The sequence below is a fragment of the Geotrypetes seraphini genome, chromosome 1 (assembly GCF_902459505.1).
Source record: "Geotrypetes seraphini chromosome 1, aGeoSer1.1, whole genome shotgun sequence".
Lineage (NCBI taxonomy): Eukaryota > Metazoa > Chordata > Amphibia > Gymnophiona > Dermophiidae > Geotrypetes > Geotrypetes seraphini.
In genome coordinates this window covers 115,891,523-115,907,642 of record NC_047084.1, presented here as the reverse complement: position 1 = coordinate 115,907,642, position 16,120 = coordinate 115,891,523, and the positions used below count along the sequence as shown (strand labels likewise).

The 16,120-nt window shown below is 44.1% G+C and overlaps 1 protein-coding gene across 1 annotated transcript; it reads right to left on the bottom strand.

Moving 5' to 3' along the window:
- Positions 1-12,510: 12,510 nt before the first annotated feature.
- On the bottom strand, positions 12,511-16,120 carry LOC117356786 (extensin-like). The gene is made up of 2 exons (XM_033936474.1): positions 13,282-16,120; positions 12,511-13,025 (listed from the first exon to the last, which is right to left on the bottom strand). Exons 1-2 carry the CDS (start codon positions 13,859-13,861, stop codon positions 12,661-12,663), a joined length of 945 nt encoding a protein of 314 aa, XP_033792365.1. The 5' UTR covers positions 13,862-16,120; the 3' UTR covers positions 12,511-12,660.

The window sequence follows — 16,120 nt, the reverse complement described above, 5'->3', positions numbered from 1 at the left end:
CTGCTTGACTATTTAACCCTTTCAGGACCATAAGGATCGTAGGCCAATTTTTGTGGTTTTGACGACATTTTTATGGTAAAAAGGGCTTGCAGATGCCAAAAAATTGATTTTTTTTGTGAAATATCATTATTTTTTTTTTTTTAAATCACACTTCTGGCTTATGGACAGTGTGGCAAGTGAATCTTCTCGTCAATCTGGCAACGACGCTAATGAATGAATGTCGGAACCAGTTTGTTTACATAAAGGCAGTATCATATGGAATCCGTACATATCAAATTTAGAACTGTAGACTATCCCAATCAAAATTTATAGGATTTTAAAGTTATGGGACAAATATGTCCCTTGGTCCTGAAAGGGCTACAGGCCCCTTTTACAAAGCCACAGTAAAAACACTGAAGCCCGTTGGAATTGAATGGGTTTTGGTGCATTTGCTGCTGCTGACTCGCTACTGTGGCTTTGTAAAAGACCCCCTAAGTATCTTTACCAGTATGGTTTGTACACTTTAGGTGGAAATGTGTGGTGCAGTAGTTAGAGCTGCAATGTCAGCACCCTGAGGTTGTGGGTTCAAATCCCATGCTACTCCTTGTGACTCTGGGCAAGTCACCTAATCCCCCATTGTCTCAGGTACATTAGAGTGTGAGCTCGCTGGGAAAGATTGGGAATAAATGCTTGAGTTCCTGAATATTAACCACTTAGAGGGCCATAATCAAAAGAAATGTCTAAGTCCAATTTGGATGTAGGGCAGAAGTCAGCAGCAGCAAAATGTCCATTCTCACAAAGTACATCAAAAACATTTGTTTTTACCGAAAATCATCTCTCTGTGCGTCCAGGCGTTTGATTGTCCAGACTGCCACTACGTCTGTCTTTCTACCACATTCTCAACCAAAAATTCGTACAAAGCCCAGAACAAGACCTTTTGGATGTGGGAGGGGCCAGCATTGTGATGGACTGGCCACCCAGACAGGGCAACAGAGCAGAGAGGCTCCTTATGGGGCACTGCTGTGAACTTCACAAAAATGGTGCCACATAAACATCTCACCAAAACTCCTTTATAGGTTATGGTGAGCCCCCCCAAATACCCACAAACCCCACTATACCCACCTGACTACAACCCCAATAGCCCTTATGGCTGCAGGTGGCACCTATATGGCAGTACAGTTGGGTTTGTTTTTTTTTTGAGGGGGGGTTTGGTGGGCTCACATTTTCCACTGTGAATGTAATGGTTCACTAGCCCATCCCCCAGCCACCTCTGTGCATTTCTACTAGGCTTTCTTATAGCAGGTGCTGAAGTTACGGAGGCAGGTATGTACGTTTTTATTCTGAACTTTGTGGGGGTGCAACAGGGTCAGTGAACACGGGGTGGGGGGGGGGGGAGTGTCTGTGGGTCTTACTTTGTCCCTGCAGTAGTTATCTGGTCATGTTGGATAACATTTTGGCACTTACACCTTTTACATCATCTAACTCAATGGTTCCCAACCCTGTCCTGGAGGACCACCAGGTCAATCGGGTTTTCGGGCTAGCCCTATTGAATATGCATGGAGCAGATTTGCATGCCTGTCACTTCCATTATATGCAAAACTCTCTCATGCATATTCATTAGGGCTAGCCTGAAAACCCAATTGGCCTGGTGGTTCTCCAGGATAGGGTTGGGAACCACTGATCTAACTCACAACGTACAAGTTTCGCCTAGGACAGGGGTGTCCAATGTCGGTCCTCGAGGGCCGCAATCCAGTCGGGTTTTCAGGATTTCCCCAATGAATATGCATTGAAATCAGTGCATGCACATAGATCTCATGCATATTCATTGGGGAAATCCTGAAAACCCGACTGGATTGCGGCCCTCGAGGACCGACATTGGACACCCCTGGCCTAGGAAGTCTCGTCAAACATTCGATTATCCCTGCAGGACAGCTAAGTCTAGGTCGGCCCACATCCTGCCTACATCCCGCCCTAAACACTCCTCCAGAAATGCCCCTTTCAGCTCTGGGTGCACAGCAGGATTCAGTCCTTGGATACATGCAAAAAACTGTTTCGATTATCGTCACTTGGACAACCTGTCTTTTAGGACAAGCAAGTGCCGACTTGGGCGGGTTTTTAGACGTGTTTAAGTTTTGATTATGAGCCCCTTAGGTAATAAGCAGTATAGTGTAAATACTAAAAATGAATAAAAGACTTTTGTCACATGTATATATCAATAAAAAATACTAAAAATAAATGTGTGTATACAATTCCTTTTACAGAATCTCCCCTGTGTATGCGTGTCACAATACATAATACAACTAAATCTTTTGACGATCCGGAGGATCTTTGTTCATATTTGGATTCATTTACCAATGGAAATAGTTGATAGTCTAAAACAGGGGTAGTTAACTCCGGTCCTCGAGAGCCGTATTCCAGTCGGGTTTTCAGGATTTCCTCAATGAATATGCATTGAAAGCAGTGCATGCAAATAGATCTCATGCATATTCATTGGGGAAATCCTGAAAACCCGACTGGAATACGGCTCTTGAGGACCGGAGTTCCCTACCCCTGGTCTAAAAGTTTGATATTTCTCCTTGAATTCTAAATGGAATGAGCAGTAGCCCCAACATTCAAACACGGTGGCGGTTGAAGATTTCACAAAACTAATGTGTAAAACGAATATGTATCTCGAAAGCCCTTGGAAAATGCTTACTTTACAGACTCACCCCCTGTGTACAAGCCCGAGCTATTCCAAGCAGGTGCATATCTGTATGTGGATTCGGTGATCAGTGCCTTGGGGATTGGGCAATGATCTTCCATTGTAACCCACCGTTTATAACTCTTTTGTAATCTGCCTTGAACCGCATAATGGCGGAATAGAAATTTCATAATGTAATGTAATGTATATGGGTGGGGGGGTTTGAGTAGTGGGGTAAGCCGAGTGAGGGTTTTTTTTTTTTTTTTAACAAACCTGCTAAATTGTTCTTTCAGTGCTGGTTCCTAACCCATATAAAATAGGAACAAAATTCAGATCTGCAGCATTTTGGAGTAATCCTCCTATGGATTGGGGTCACGCCCATGCATTGTCAAAGTCTGTCTGTTTTGTGACCCTAGTGAAATCAAGCCTGAATTTTATACCTGTAAATTTTTTTGTGGCTCTTCTCCCAGAGGCTCTTATCAACAGTTTTTGAGCTTGTAAAACTCGGCTAAAGGACTTTGCAGAGGGTTTGGAAAGTCCCAGAAATTTGTCTATTTAATTTCCCTGGCGCAAACTCAGCACTTCCTGGGACTGAGACCAGTACCCACAGGCATAGCAAAATAATAAACAGGTTCACAAGTATAAAATACACAACTGAGACAACCTCTTTCCAATGTACTACTGGATCCCTCAGCCACAGAAAATTACAGCGTAAGGCCGGAAGAGGGACTTTACTGTGTGGCTCTCTTTATCCACTAAAATACCAGAATCCTAAATTCTCCACATGAAATCTCTGACTGGTCCCTGGCCTGCACGGCTATGGCCACTCCTGCAGGGGAGTTTTGTCGCAAATAAATCCACTCTGATTTCTAGTGGGCAGGCCACAGACCTTAGTGAAGGATCCAAAGAGCCCTTTATAGCTGCAAATTTCTGATGCCGCATCTCAGAATAGCACCCTTGGAATCACCAAGGCCTAGCACAAGTGAGAGAAGAGTGCAGAAGAGCCGCAGCTGTAAGAGCCACAGAGAACCAGGGTGAACAGAAGCCAGCCGAAAGGGCTCCAGTAGTGGGAGAGAGAGTCCAACCAATGCAGCTGCCGGGAAGCAAAGCCCTGTTGAAAGCTGTCCAGAGCAGTGCAGCTGGTCACAAGAGGTGCGGCGGGAACAGCAGATTTAAGAAAGACCAGAAAGAATGTCTGGAGAAACTGGGAAGAGCTGGAGAGAGAGAGAAAGAGAGAGAGAGACTGCCTGATGAAGCTAAACGCACACAGGAAAGATTGCAGCCTGAAAAACAGAGCCAGTCAGTGCAAGAGAAAGTGGTGAGGTCTCGATATCCCGAGTGTGTGTCAGTGCTGCAGTAGAAGCTGTGCAAAGAAAAGTCCTTTCAGTGTGCTTTCCCCTAAACAGGGACAGTTTCTTTCTTTATTCAATTTTCTATACTGTTCTCCCAGGGGAGCTCAGAATTTATTTAGGTTCTCAAGCATTTTCCCTTATCTGTCCTAGAGGGTTCACAATGGGGGGATTGGGTGACTTGCCCAGGGTCACAAGGGGCAGTGTGGATCTATCTAATGTACCTGGGGCAATGGGGGGATTAAGTGACTTGCCCAGGGTCACAAGGGGCAGTGTGGATCTATCTAATGTACCTGGGGCAATGGGGGGATTAAGTGACTTGCCCAGGGTCACAAGGAGCAACATAGATTAGAAACCACAACCTCAGGGTGTTGAGGCTGTAGCTTTAACCACTGCGCCACTCTAGAAATCATAATTTAGTAAAAGTGAGCCAAGTATAGGACAATCGAGTCATTGTCACATCACTGATGAGGCTGGATCTTATTGGTGGAATAAGGCATTATGACATCACAATGCCTGCTCTGGTTATCAGAGGCTGAAACTCTTCACTCTATTTATTTATTCAGTTTTCTGCTCCTCTTTCATGCACAAAAGTTCTTCAGCCCCTAAACTGTACGGTTTTTCATCTCAAATGCATAACCTTGCATTTCTTAGCATTAAATGTTAGCTGCCAAATTTCACTCTTGAATTTAATCTATGTACTGCTAACATTTATTTTACATTTCTGTATTGTTCTCAATATTGTTTATGTACATTTGTAACCTGTCTTAAATATTGGATGGTGCAAAATATTGGAAGGTGCGGGCTATACATTTTTTTTATTATTATTAATAAAAATAATAAGAAAAAGAAAAATGCATTCCTAGTATCTCTGGAGCCTAAAGAAGAGAAGTCAAGCTTGATGTCATTTGAGGACAAATGATCTGGTTGGGAATCAAGTCAGCACAGAAAAAAAAAAGAGTTAATCGAGAGAAGGTCTTTACAATTGTCAGTAAGAGTGACATGTTCTCAGTAGAGCAAGGAAAGAGAGCTTGCATAAGGGAGGGGGCTTTGGACTTCATAGGAACAGATGCAAGCCATCACTGTTATAAAACTCTTCTAGGTCCTAAAAATGATAGTCTGCATCTGCTTGGAGACAACTAAGATTGAATGTTAAAAATGCAGGGTCATGCACTTGGGCTCCACAAATAAAGGAAAACGGTATAGCATAGGAGGCGAAATATGTCTGTGTGTGGAAGAAGAGCGAGATTTTGGGGGGTGATTGTGTCTGATGATCTCAGGGTGGCAAAGCAGATAGAAAAGTTGACGGTCAAAGCCAGGAAGATGCTTGGGTGCATAAGGCGAGGAATGGCCAGTAGGAAAAGGGAGGTGATAATGCCATTGTATAAGTCTCTGGTGAGGCCCCATTTGAAAAACTGGGTGAAATTCTAGAGACCCCACCTTCAAAAGACATAAATAGGATGGAGTCGGTCTAGAGGACTGCTACAAAATTGGTTAGTGGTCTCTGTTATAAATCGTACGGGGAAAGACTTAGGCCTCCTTTTACTAAGCTGCGCAAGAGGTTTTAGTGCATATGCTAGACGCTAACGCCTCCATTGAGCGTTAAAAACGCTAGCGCAGCTTAGTAAAAGGAGCCCTTAGAGCCCTTAATATGTATTCTCTAGAACAGTGGTTCCCAACCCTATCCTGGAGGACCACCAGGCCAGTCGGGTTTTCAGGCTAGCCCTAATGAATATGCATGAGAGAGATTTGCATATAATGGAAGTGACAGGCATGCAAATCTGCTCCATGCATATTCATTAGGGCTATCCTGAAAACCCGACTGGCCTGGTGGTCCTCCAGGACAGGGTTGGGAACCACTGATCTAGAATAAAGATGGGAGAGAGGGGATATGCTAGAGATGTTTAAATATCTTCATGGCATTAATGTACAGGAGAGTCTTTTTCAAATGAAGGAAAACTCTGGAATGAGAGGGAATAGGATAAAGTTAACGAGTGATAGGCTCAGGAGAAATGTAAGAAAATACTTCTTTATAGAATGGGTGGTAGATGCATGGAAATAGTCACCGGGTGAAGGTGGTAGAGATGAAGACCGCTTCTGAATTTAAGATAGCGTGGGACAGGCACGTGGGATCTCTTAGGGAGAAGAGGATGATGTGAAAGGGCAGACTGGATGGGCCATTCGGCCTTTATCTGCCACCATGTTTCTAGTTCCTTCTTTTAACAATGTGTCCTAACTTTTTGGAGTCCCTGTTGTGCATCTTGGAGGGGGGTGGGTACTATAACAATTGGAGCAAATGTGTGCCCTCGTGGGGGATAATTCTCTAAGTGGGGGCCTCCTTTTAGGCACCCTGATACTGCGCGGTGAGAGCACAATCTGTAGTGGTATCTGGGTTCCCAGATTCCGTTTCAGAATGCTACCATAACTTAAGACCATAATAGCCTTACTGGACCAACGGTCTATCAAGCCCAGTAGCCCGTTCTCACGGTGGCCAATCCAGGTCCTTGGCCAAAACCCAAGGAGTAGCAACATTCCATGCAGAATCCTAAAGAATAGCAAAATTACGGAATCCCAAAGAGTAACAAAAGATTCCGGAACCCCAAAGTGTAGCAACATTCCATGCAGAATACTAAAGAACAGCAAGATTCTAGAATCCTCAAAGAGTAACAAAAGATTCCGGAACCCCAAATAGTAGCAACATTCCATTCAGAATCCTAAAGTTAGCAAGATTCTGGAATCCCAAAGAGTAACAAAAGATTCCGGAACCCTAAAGAGTAGCAACATTCCATTCAGAATCCTAAAGAATAGCAAGATTCTGGAATTCCAAAGAGTAACAAAAGATTCCGGAACCCCAAAGAGTAGCAATATTCCATTCAGAATCCTAGAGAATAGCAAGATTCTGGAATCCCAAAGAGTAACAAAAGATTCCAGAACCTCAAAGAGTAGCAAGATTCTGGAACCCCCAATAGTAGCAACATTCCATTCAGAATCCTAAAGTTAGTAAGATTCTAGAATCCCAAAGAGTAACAAAAGATTCCGGAACCCCAAAGAGTGCCAACATTCCATGCTACTGATCCAGAGCAAGCAGTGGCTTCCCCATGTCTAAGCACTAAGCTAGAGCTGCTCCACTCCTCCTTGGCCTACAATAGTCTTCCCTCAGTGTTTGCTTTTATATTAAACTGTGTTGTCTGATGGTCATTGGCCTCATGTCTGCTTTCATGGTGAATGCAACCATTTTTTCCATGTGTAAGCATTAGGTCTAATATTGTGACCACTTCGCCACCCCCACCCGCCCATCTATCTTGCAGCCTCTGTTACCAACAGTTGCCGGCCTTGAAGGTAGATCTGCAAATCCTTCTCAACAATACTTATCTGGGTAGGGTCCTCTTCACGTTGTGGATGTTCTTACATCAGCAACATCGATGTCCACGGTGTTTTTTTTTTGGATTCTACGGGTCTACTTCTTAGCTGATAGGATCTACTCCAGTCCAGATTCCTTCCTTTTAAATATTGGCCCCATCGAGTACCGTATTTAGCCCTGAAATGCAGACTTTCAAAATAGAGTTCGATTGCCCTTCTGGGTTGCAGCAAGGATCGTGCCTGTTACATTATTCAATATATTCTTGCCTTTGTGTAGAGTAAGGTTCATAGACAATTGCGCGCAAGACAATTTCGCGCAAGACAATCGCGCGCGGACAAAATCGCGCAGACAATCGAGCGCGAGACAACTGAGCGCAAGACAAATGAGCGTGAAGACAACTGAGCGCAAGACAACTGAGCGCAAGACAATTGAGCGCAAGACAATTGAGCGCAAATTATTTTCATGAATGTGCACGAGCGAGACAACTGAGCGCAAGACAACTGAGCGCAAGACAACTGAGCGCAAGACAACTGAGCGCAAGACAACTGAGCGCAAGACAACTGAGCGCGAGCAACTGAGCTCAAAAACAACTGAGCGCAAGACAACTGAGCGCAAGACAACTGAGCTCAAAAACAACTGAGCGCAAGACAACTGAGCGCAAGACAACTGAGCGCAAGACAACTGAGCTCAAAAACAACTGAGCGCAAGACAACTGAGCGCAAGACAACTGAGCGCAAGACAACTGAGCTCAAAAACAACTGAGCGCAAGACAACTGAGCGCAAGACAACTGAGCTCAAGACAACTGAGCGCAAGACAACTGAGCGCGAGCAACTGAGCTCAAAAACAACTGAGCGCAAGACAACTGAGCGCAAGACAACTGAGCTCAAAAACAACTGAGCGCAAGACAACTGAGCTCAAAACAACTGAGCGCGAGCAACTTAGCGCGAGCAACTGAGCTCAAAACGGTTCATAGACAATTGCGCGCAAGACAATCGCGCGCGGACAAAATCGCGCAGACAATCGAGCGCGAGACAACTGACAACTGAGCGCGAGCAACTCAGCGCGAGGCAAGGCAACTTCCCTCATTATTTTGGAGACCTTAAAAATGCATTATTAATTTTGTTAGGCACATGCCTCTGCCCTGCGCTCAGCGGCCTTTGTCTTGGTGTGGTCTTGACCTGACACTGTTAAAGCAGAGATGATAGGAATGGGAGAGGGACAAGGACAGCTACATAACTCATATGGACAGGATGGTGAATTTAGTTCGTGTCATTCTCATATTGGAAAAAAGAGTTTAATAAATCAAAGTAACAGGGTGGCCAGGTTACCCAGTTCCAGGCTGCAGATTTTGGGATAGTTCCAAATTTTTTCCCCAGGTGTTTTTGTCCCGTTACCAGACACATTAATTGTGGACTGTGAGACCTGTAATAGTGGAAGGTAAATGGGCATAGTGGGTGTTTGCATTGGGGTCATAATGAAATGCCCATAGTCTGATGCCTGCAGTGTCTATTCATCTGATCCATCTGTCAAATGCTAAGTTTCATTATTTCTGTTTGTCTTGCATGATATGTTTGTTGTATGAATTGTAAAAATTTGTAAAGCTGAATTAGCTTAATAATCGTTATATGACATAATATATGTTTTAAGTGTTTATGACGATCATTATGTCATTTTCTTTGTTTGTTTAAATCGTTATTCATGTTCAAACTTACAAGTGTCTTCATGCTCTGTCGTCTTCACGCTGAGTTGTCTTCAGGCCCAACAGATTTCAAAGATTAAAGACAAGCTTCACTGCCCCTCCCCACCGAATAAAACCCAAACAAAACTGTCCACAATTTGTTTGCAGCTTTCTAGTTATTGATTTTATGAAGTGTTTTAATATGTTAAAAGACAATAATAAACAATTTGTTAAATGACGTTAGTCATTATAAGTTCATAATGTCATTGGAGTTTGTGAGTGTAAAATAAATTCTGGAATCAATAGTTGTGTTATAATGTTTTTATTTCTGAGTAACTGTATTATTGAAGAAAGCATAATACAGTGAACATATAGAATGGATAACATAGATCTCCCAGGGCAAAGTTAAATGCAAAGTAAGTATTATTGAACACAAGTAAACATGATGTGAACAGCAAATAATAACATTGAATGATAAAGATTATTATAAGAATATTGAAATTGAAAAGATTTTGAAATTGGTCTAAAAATAGGATGATGATGAGGGCGAAAGCATAAATTCACAGAAAGAAAAGTATTCTGTATGCTTGAGATTCAGTGTTTGAACTGGAGGATGTAAAAGGCTATGAACTTTAAAAGATCATATATAGAGAAACATACATAAATTTAGTCCAGATAGAGTATGTTTTGTGCAATGCTAAAGTATTGTTTCCCCATCAAGCACAGGAACATTTGAAAAATGGACATAGTGTGGAGAAAACTGACTCTTTGGCTCTCATTCAGTCAGTGTGTGTGTGTCTGTGTGCAGTGTGAGCCACAATTGTGGTGAGGTACTTAGAATAACTGAGTACTTTGCAAAAATGTCATAGATTCACAGAGAAGATGGCTTCCTATTATGGATTTTGTGTGCCAAAACACAAGTTCTCCAAGCGTGAAGTACTCTGATTAACTGAGTACATGTCGCTCAATGCTAAACTGCTATTCCCCATCAAGAGGAAAGTTAGAAATATAGGTGAAATCGATTGGGTCTGGGGGAAACTGGCGCACCTGTTCAATGCTAGTGCTTTGACACAGCACTCAGGAAGTACGTATTAAATACATGCTATTACGTCAGGAGACCAGTGCCCCTGTTTTATTGATGGTAAGTAGTTCAGGATTTAAAGCAAACTAAATGTGCATCTCCTTACAAGAGGCATACAGGGAGATGGGTGACTAAAATTATGTCAGGTGTACACCTTATACATCTATCACATTTTGTGTGCACGAAAGGAAAGATGTTAACATATCACCTCAATGCATTTCATCTAATTTATACTTAAAGGATTAAGCATGATAAGTGTTATACTCTATTAAGAACATCTCTAAACAAGATAAGGTGTCAATCATGTAGCATTACAAATTCTACCTAGTTGACACAGCCATGTAAATTAACACTTATGTTTGATAAGGTTTTGCATTTATCCAGTACGCAGTTGTCCTTTATTTTCAATAAGTTGTATATTAAAATGTATTTTTAAAAGTATCATAGATATGATGTCAGATTTTTCTGATCATCGAAGGAGAGCTGGCAAGCCAAGTCCAGATGTGGGAGCTGAGACGGTAGGAGGCAGGCGAGTCATGATGCTGGAGACATGAATTGTGAAGTTGTAGTCACCACTGCTGCGACACAGGAGGCTGGAGGGCAAAGAAAACACTGTGGTAAGGGAGAGAGAGGGAGGGAGGAAGGGAGGGAGAGAGTGAGAGAGAGATAGAGAGACACTCACAGGAGGACTGAAGATCCCACGAGACGGTAGGAGGCAGGCGAGTCATGATGCTGGAGACATGAATTGTGAAGTTGTAGTCACCACTGCTGCGACACAGGAGGCTGGAGGGCAAAGAAAACACTGTGGTAAGGGAGAGAGAGGGAGGGAGGAAGGGAGGGAGAGAGTGAGAGAGAGATAGAGAGACACTCACAGGAGGACTGAAGATCCCACGAGACGGTAGGAGGCAGGCGAGTCATGATGCTGGAGACATGAATTGTGAAGTTGTAGTCACCACTGCTGCGACACAGGAGGCTGGAGGGCAAAGAAAACACTGTGGTAAGGGAGAGAGAGGGAGGGAGGAAGGGAGGGAGAGAGTGAGAGAGAGATAGAGAGACACTCACAGGAGGACTGAAGATCCCACGAGACGGTAGGAGGCAGGCGAGTCATGATGCTGGAGACATGAAGTGTGAAGTTGTAGTCACCACTGCTGCGACACAGGAGGCTGGAGGGCAAAGAAAACACTGTGGTAAGGGAGAGAGAGGGAGGGAGGAAGGGAGGGAGAGAGTGAGAGAGAGATAGAGAGACACTCACAGGAGGACTGAAGATCCCACGAGACGGTAGGAGGCAGGCGAGTCATGATGCTGGAGACATGAATTGTGAAGTTGTAGTCACCACTGCTGCGACACAGGAGGCTGGAGGGCAAAGAAAACACTGTGGTAAGGGAGAGAGAGGGAGGGAGGAAGGGAGGGAGAGAGTGAGAGAGAGATAGAGAGACACTCACAGGAGGACTGAAGATCCCACGAGACGGTAGGAGGCAGGCGAGTCATGATGCTGGAGACTGTGGGTGGAGTGGGGTGGGTATGGTGTGAATGGATGTGAAGGGGTGGGAGTGTGGAGGGGGGTGGATGGAAAGGGAGGGAAGAAGGAGAGGGAGTTGTTTTTATACTTTTTTTGTATTTTTTCTGGGAGGGCGAAGGGCAGGAGGGGGAGGGAGTGAGGCAGGGGGGGAAGAAGGGGAGGGAGTTGTTTTTATACTTTTTTTGTATTTTTTCTGGGAGGGCGAAGGGCAGGAGGGGGAGGGAGTGAGGCAGGGGGGGAAGAAGGGGAGGGAGTTGTTTTTATACTTTTTTTGTATTTTTTCTGGGAGGGCGAAGGGCAGGAGGGGGAGGGAGTGAGGCAGGGGGGGAAGAAGGGGAGGGAGTTGTTTTTATACTTTTTTTGTATTATTTCTGGGAGGGCGAAGGGCAGGAGGGGGAGGGAGTGAGGCAGGGGGGGAAGAAGGGGAGGGAGTTGTTTTTATACTTTTTTTGTATTATTTCTGGGAGGGCGAAGGGCAGGAGGGGGAGGGAGTGAGGCAGGGGGGGAAGAAGGGGAGGGAGTTGTTTTTATACTTTTTTTGTATTTTTTCTGGGAGGGCGAAGGGCAGGAGGGGGAGGGAGTGAGGCAGGGGGGGAAGAAGGGGAGGGAGTTGTTTTTATACTTTTTTTGTATTATTTCTGGGAGGGCGAAGGGCAGGAGGGGGAGGGAGTGAGGCAGGGGGGGAAGAAGGGGAGGGAGTTGTTTTTATACTTTTTTTGTATTTTTTCTGGGAGGGCGAAGGGCAGGAGGGGGAGGGAGTGAGGCAGGGGGGGAAGAAGGGGAGGGAGTTGTTTTTATACTTTTTTTGTATTTTTTCTGGGAGGGCGAAGGGCAGGAGGGGGAGGGAGTGAGGCAGGGGGGGAAGAAGGGGAGGGAGTTGTTTTTATACTTTTTTTGTATTTTTTCTGGGAGGGCGAAGGGCAGGAGGGGGAGGGAGTGAGGCAGGGGGGGAAGAAGGGGAGGGAGGAGTGGTGACAAGAGGGTGCAGCTCCCTCGTTAACAGTGGAGCCATTCACGGGGTGGGAGGGGTACCGCGAAGTGCTTCTAGCAAGACCTGCAGTGCCCCTGTCACGTGACGAATGTGTCGAACGGATTCTTCAGCACAGTCGTTCATGTGCTCCACCCCTGCTAAGATGGTAACCACCGCCGTGTAAATGTCCTCCACTGTTACAGAACTGGGCGGAGGATCTGTGTTTGTGGCAGCGTGAGCCACAATAGTGGTCGCTGCAACAGGGGTGGTGGCCGTTGCAGGGTTGGTCCCACAATCTCTGGTTGAGGGTCGGAGGGGGGCAAAACAGGTGGAACAACGGTTGGGGCTTTGAATGGGGAGTGGGGATGTTGACAAAGGCGGCGAAGAGGAGGGGGATGCCAATATATCTGTAATGAAAAAGAGCATGAAAAGCAGGTGGACATTGAAAAGACAATTATGTACAGTGGAAGCATCTATGAGACAAACTTGGTTGTTTTTGTTACATATGAACAAACCTAAGCATTTTATATTATATTATTAAAATTCAAGTGATGTCTTAAATCATAAATGTGTTTATTAATTGTACACTTGATGTACGTTGTAAAAATGAATAAAAGCTTTTACAGTACAAAAATTACAGAATAAAAATATCATAACACTTACCGGACTGGACAGAGAGGTCGCTAAATCTGTCCAGGATGGGGGTTGAGGCAGTACTCATTGAGGTACGTGGGAGGGCTGGGGGAGAGGTGATGACAGAGGGTCGAATTTCAGGGAAAAGTTTAAGGCAGAACTTGGGTTTAGGGGGTGGGAGGGAGGGGGAACAGGGCATTGGGAATGAAGGGGCAGGGCAGGGTTTGGGGCGTTTTTTTAGGGGGATCCTAGAGGGTGGTCTAGGGCGTCGGTGGGGGGAAGTTGGATGAGACTGGGCGGAGGTGGAAGGGGGTTGGGACGTTGGATGGGACTGGGCGGAGGTGGAAGGGGGTTGGGACGTTGGATGGGACTGGGCGGAGGTGGAAGGGGGTTGGGACGTTGGATGGGACTGGGCGGAGGTGGAAGGGGGTTGGGACGTTGGATGGGACTGGGCGGAGGTGGAAGGGGATTGGGAGGTGGGGCGTCTGCGGGGGATAAGGAACGGCCGGTCAGGGATAGGGGTGTCTTCCTCCTCCTCCTCCTCCTCCTCCTCCTCCTCCTCTTCCTGATCCTCCTCCTCCTCTTCCTCCTCACTCGCATCTGAAGACATAAATGCATGTAGTGTCAGAAGTATATGAAAAACTGTTAATGTTTAAAATGTTTGTCTGCGCGCGATTGTCTTTCGAGTTTTTGACCTGTCAATGTTTAAAATACATGATTGTTCAACACAGATATTATGACTGCACACCTTATACCCACCCGATATTTTACTGTAACATACCTGGGGTGTTGTACAGATTGCGGCGGACAGCCCGGACCCATGCAGGGTGATGTAGCCTGAGCTCGCGGGCTTTTTTCTTCAAATCCTCAACCTATTACATAATGGAGAGACATGAGTGAGCCATGATATATGGTTCATAGAGAATAGCACGTGGACAAATCGCGCAGACATGATATATATATATGCATTGAAAGCAGTGCATGGAAATAGATTGCAAGCATAATAATTATGTAAATTTTGAAAACCCGACTGGAATACAGCTAATTAAATCAAATAAGTACATGAGAGACACCATTATCAACTGCAAAATTTTTCAGCAGATGTATGATGACGCAGTGCGCGATTTCAGGAGATGCGTATCCATTTTTGCCTTCCGCGCAAAAAAATAAATTCTTTATCCGCGCCAATTTGTCAGCGCGCAATTGTCTATGAACAACATGTATTTGATAAATACTTACGGAGCGCGGTGTGATAGCGCGGGCGTTGAACAGCTGCGCAAGTTCTCCCCAGGCCCTGTCCATTTCACCTATATTGCGTCTTTTCCCCTTAACGGGGAAAAGCAGTTTAGCATTGAGCGTGAAGTACTCAGTTAATATGAGTACTTCACGCTCGGAGAAATTGGGCTTACGTCCACGGAAACCCACATAGGATGCCATCTTCTCTGTGAATCTATGACGTTTTTGCAAAGCTTAAATACCAGTCACATGACCGATGTTGTGTGAATATCGTGAGATTTCCCCTTTTCAGCGCTGCTATTGGTTATCTAAAACACGTGTTAAATGGTCAATAGTCAAACAGATTTTACTACATTGTAGTGATGAAATGCACATATTAATTGAGTATGTGTGTATTTTATAATATAAAGTTTTGTAGTAATTGATTGAAACACAATTAGCGTTAGCATGGCGCGCATATGTGTTGAAACGCGTGATGACATCAGCTTGTCTCCATTAGTGCATAATGATGACGTATATCATCATACTAAAGTTATAGTACTTTTTCGCGCAATTGACGGATTAGTTTCCCAGTGCGCAATTGACGGGTTTTAGTATAATGAGCGCAAGTTAAAAATGCGGACGAACAGAGTTAATGGGAAATCTGAATAAATGGTGATATTTGTAAATGCGGGTGGGGGGCCTAATTGCAAAGCTTAAATACCAGTCACATGACCGATGTTGTGTGAATATCGTGAGATTTCCCCTTTTCAGCGCTGCTATTGGTTATCTAAAACACGTGTTAAATGGTCAATAGTCAAACAGATTTTACTACATTGTAGTGATGAAATGCACATATTAATTGAGTATGTGTGTATTTTATAATATAAAGTTTTGTAGTAATTGATTGAAACACAATTAGCGTTAGCATGGCGCGCATATGTGTTGAAACGCGTGATGACATCAGCTTGTCTCCATTAGTGCATAATGATGACGTATATCATCATACTAAAGTTATAGTACTTTTTCGCGCAATTGACGGATTAGTTTCCCAGTGCGCAATTGACGGGTTTTAGTATAATGAGCGCAAGTTAAAAATGCGGACGAACAGAGTTAATGGGAAATCTGAATAAATGGTGATATTTGTAAATGCGGGTGGGGGGCCTAATTGCAAAGCTTAAATACCAGTCACATGACCGATGTTGTGTGAATATCGTGAGATTTCCCCTTTTCAGCGCTGCTATTGGTTATCTAAAACACGTGTTAAATGGTCAATAGTCAAACAGATTTTACTACATTGTAGTGATGAAATGCACATATTAATTGAGTATGTGTGTATTTTATAGTATATAGTTTTGTAGTAATTGATTGAAACACAATTAGCGTTAATGGGAAATCTGAATAAATAAATAAATAAATAAGCTATTACAGTGTTTGAATATGGGAAACACATAAGAACAATAAAATTCTATTAATTTTAAAAAGATCAGGGAGTCATGAGTAAATTATTGTAATTATTACACATCATTTTCCACTCCTAATATATTAATACAGTCATACATCACATATGTTTGTGAAGAGGGATGCAGAGAAAGCACAGTTACTTACCGTAACAGGTGTTATCCAGGGACAGCAGGCAGATATTCTTAACACA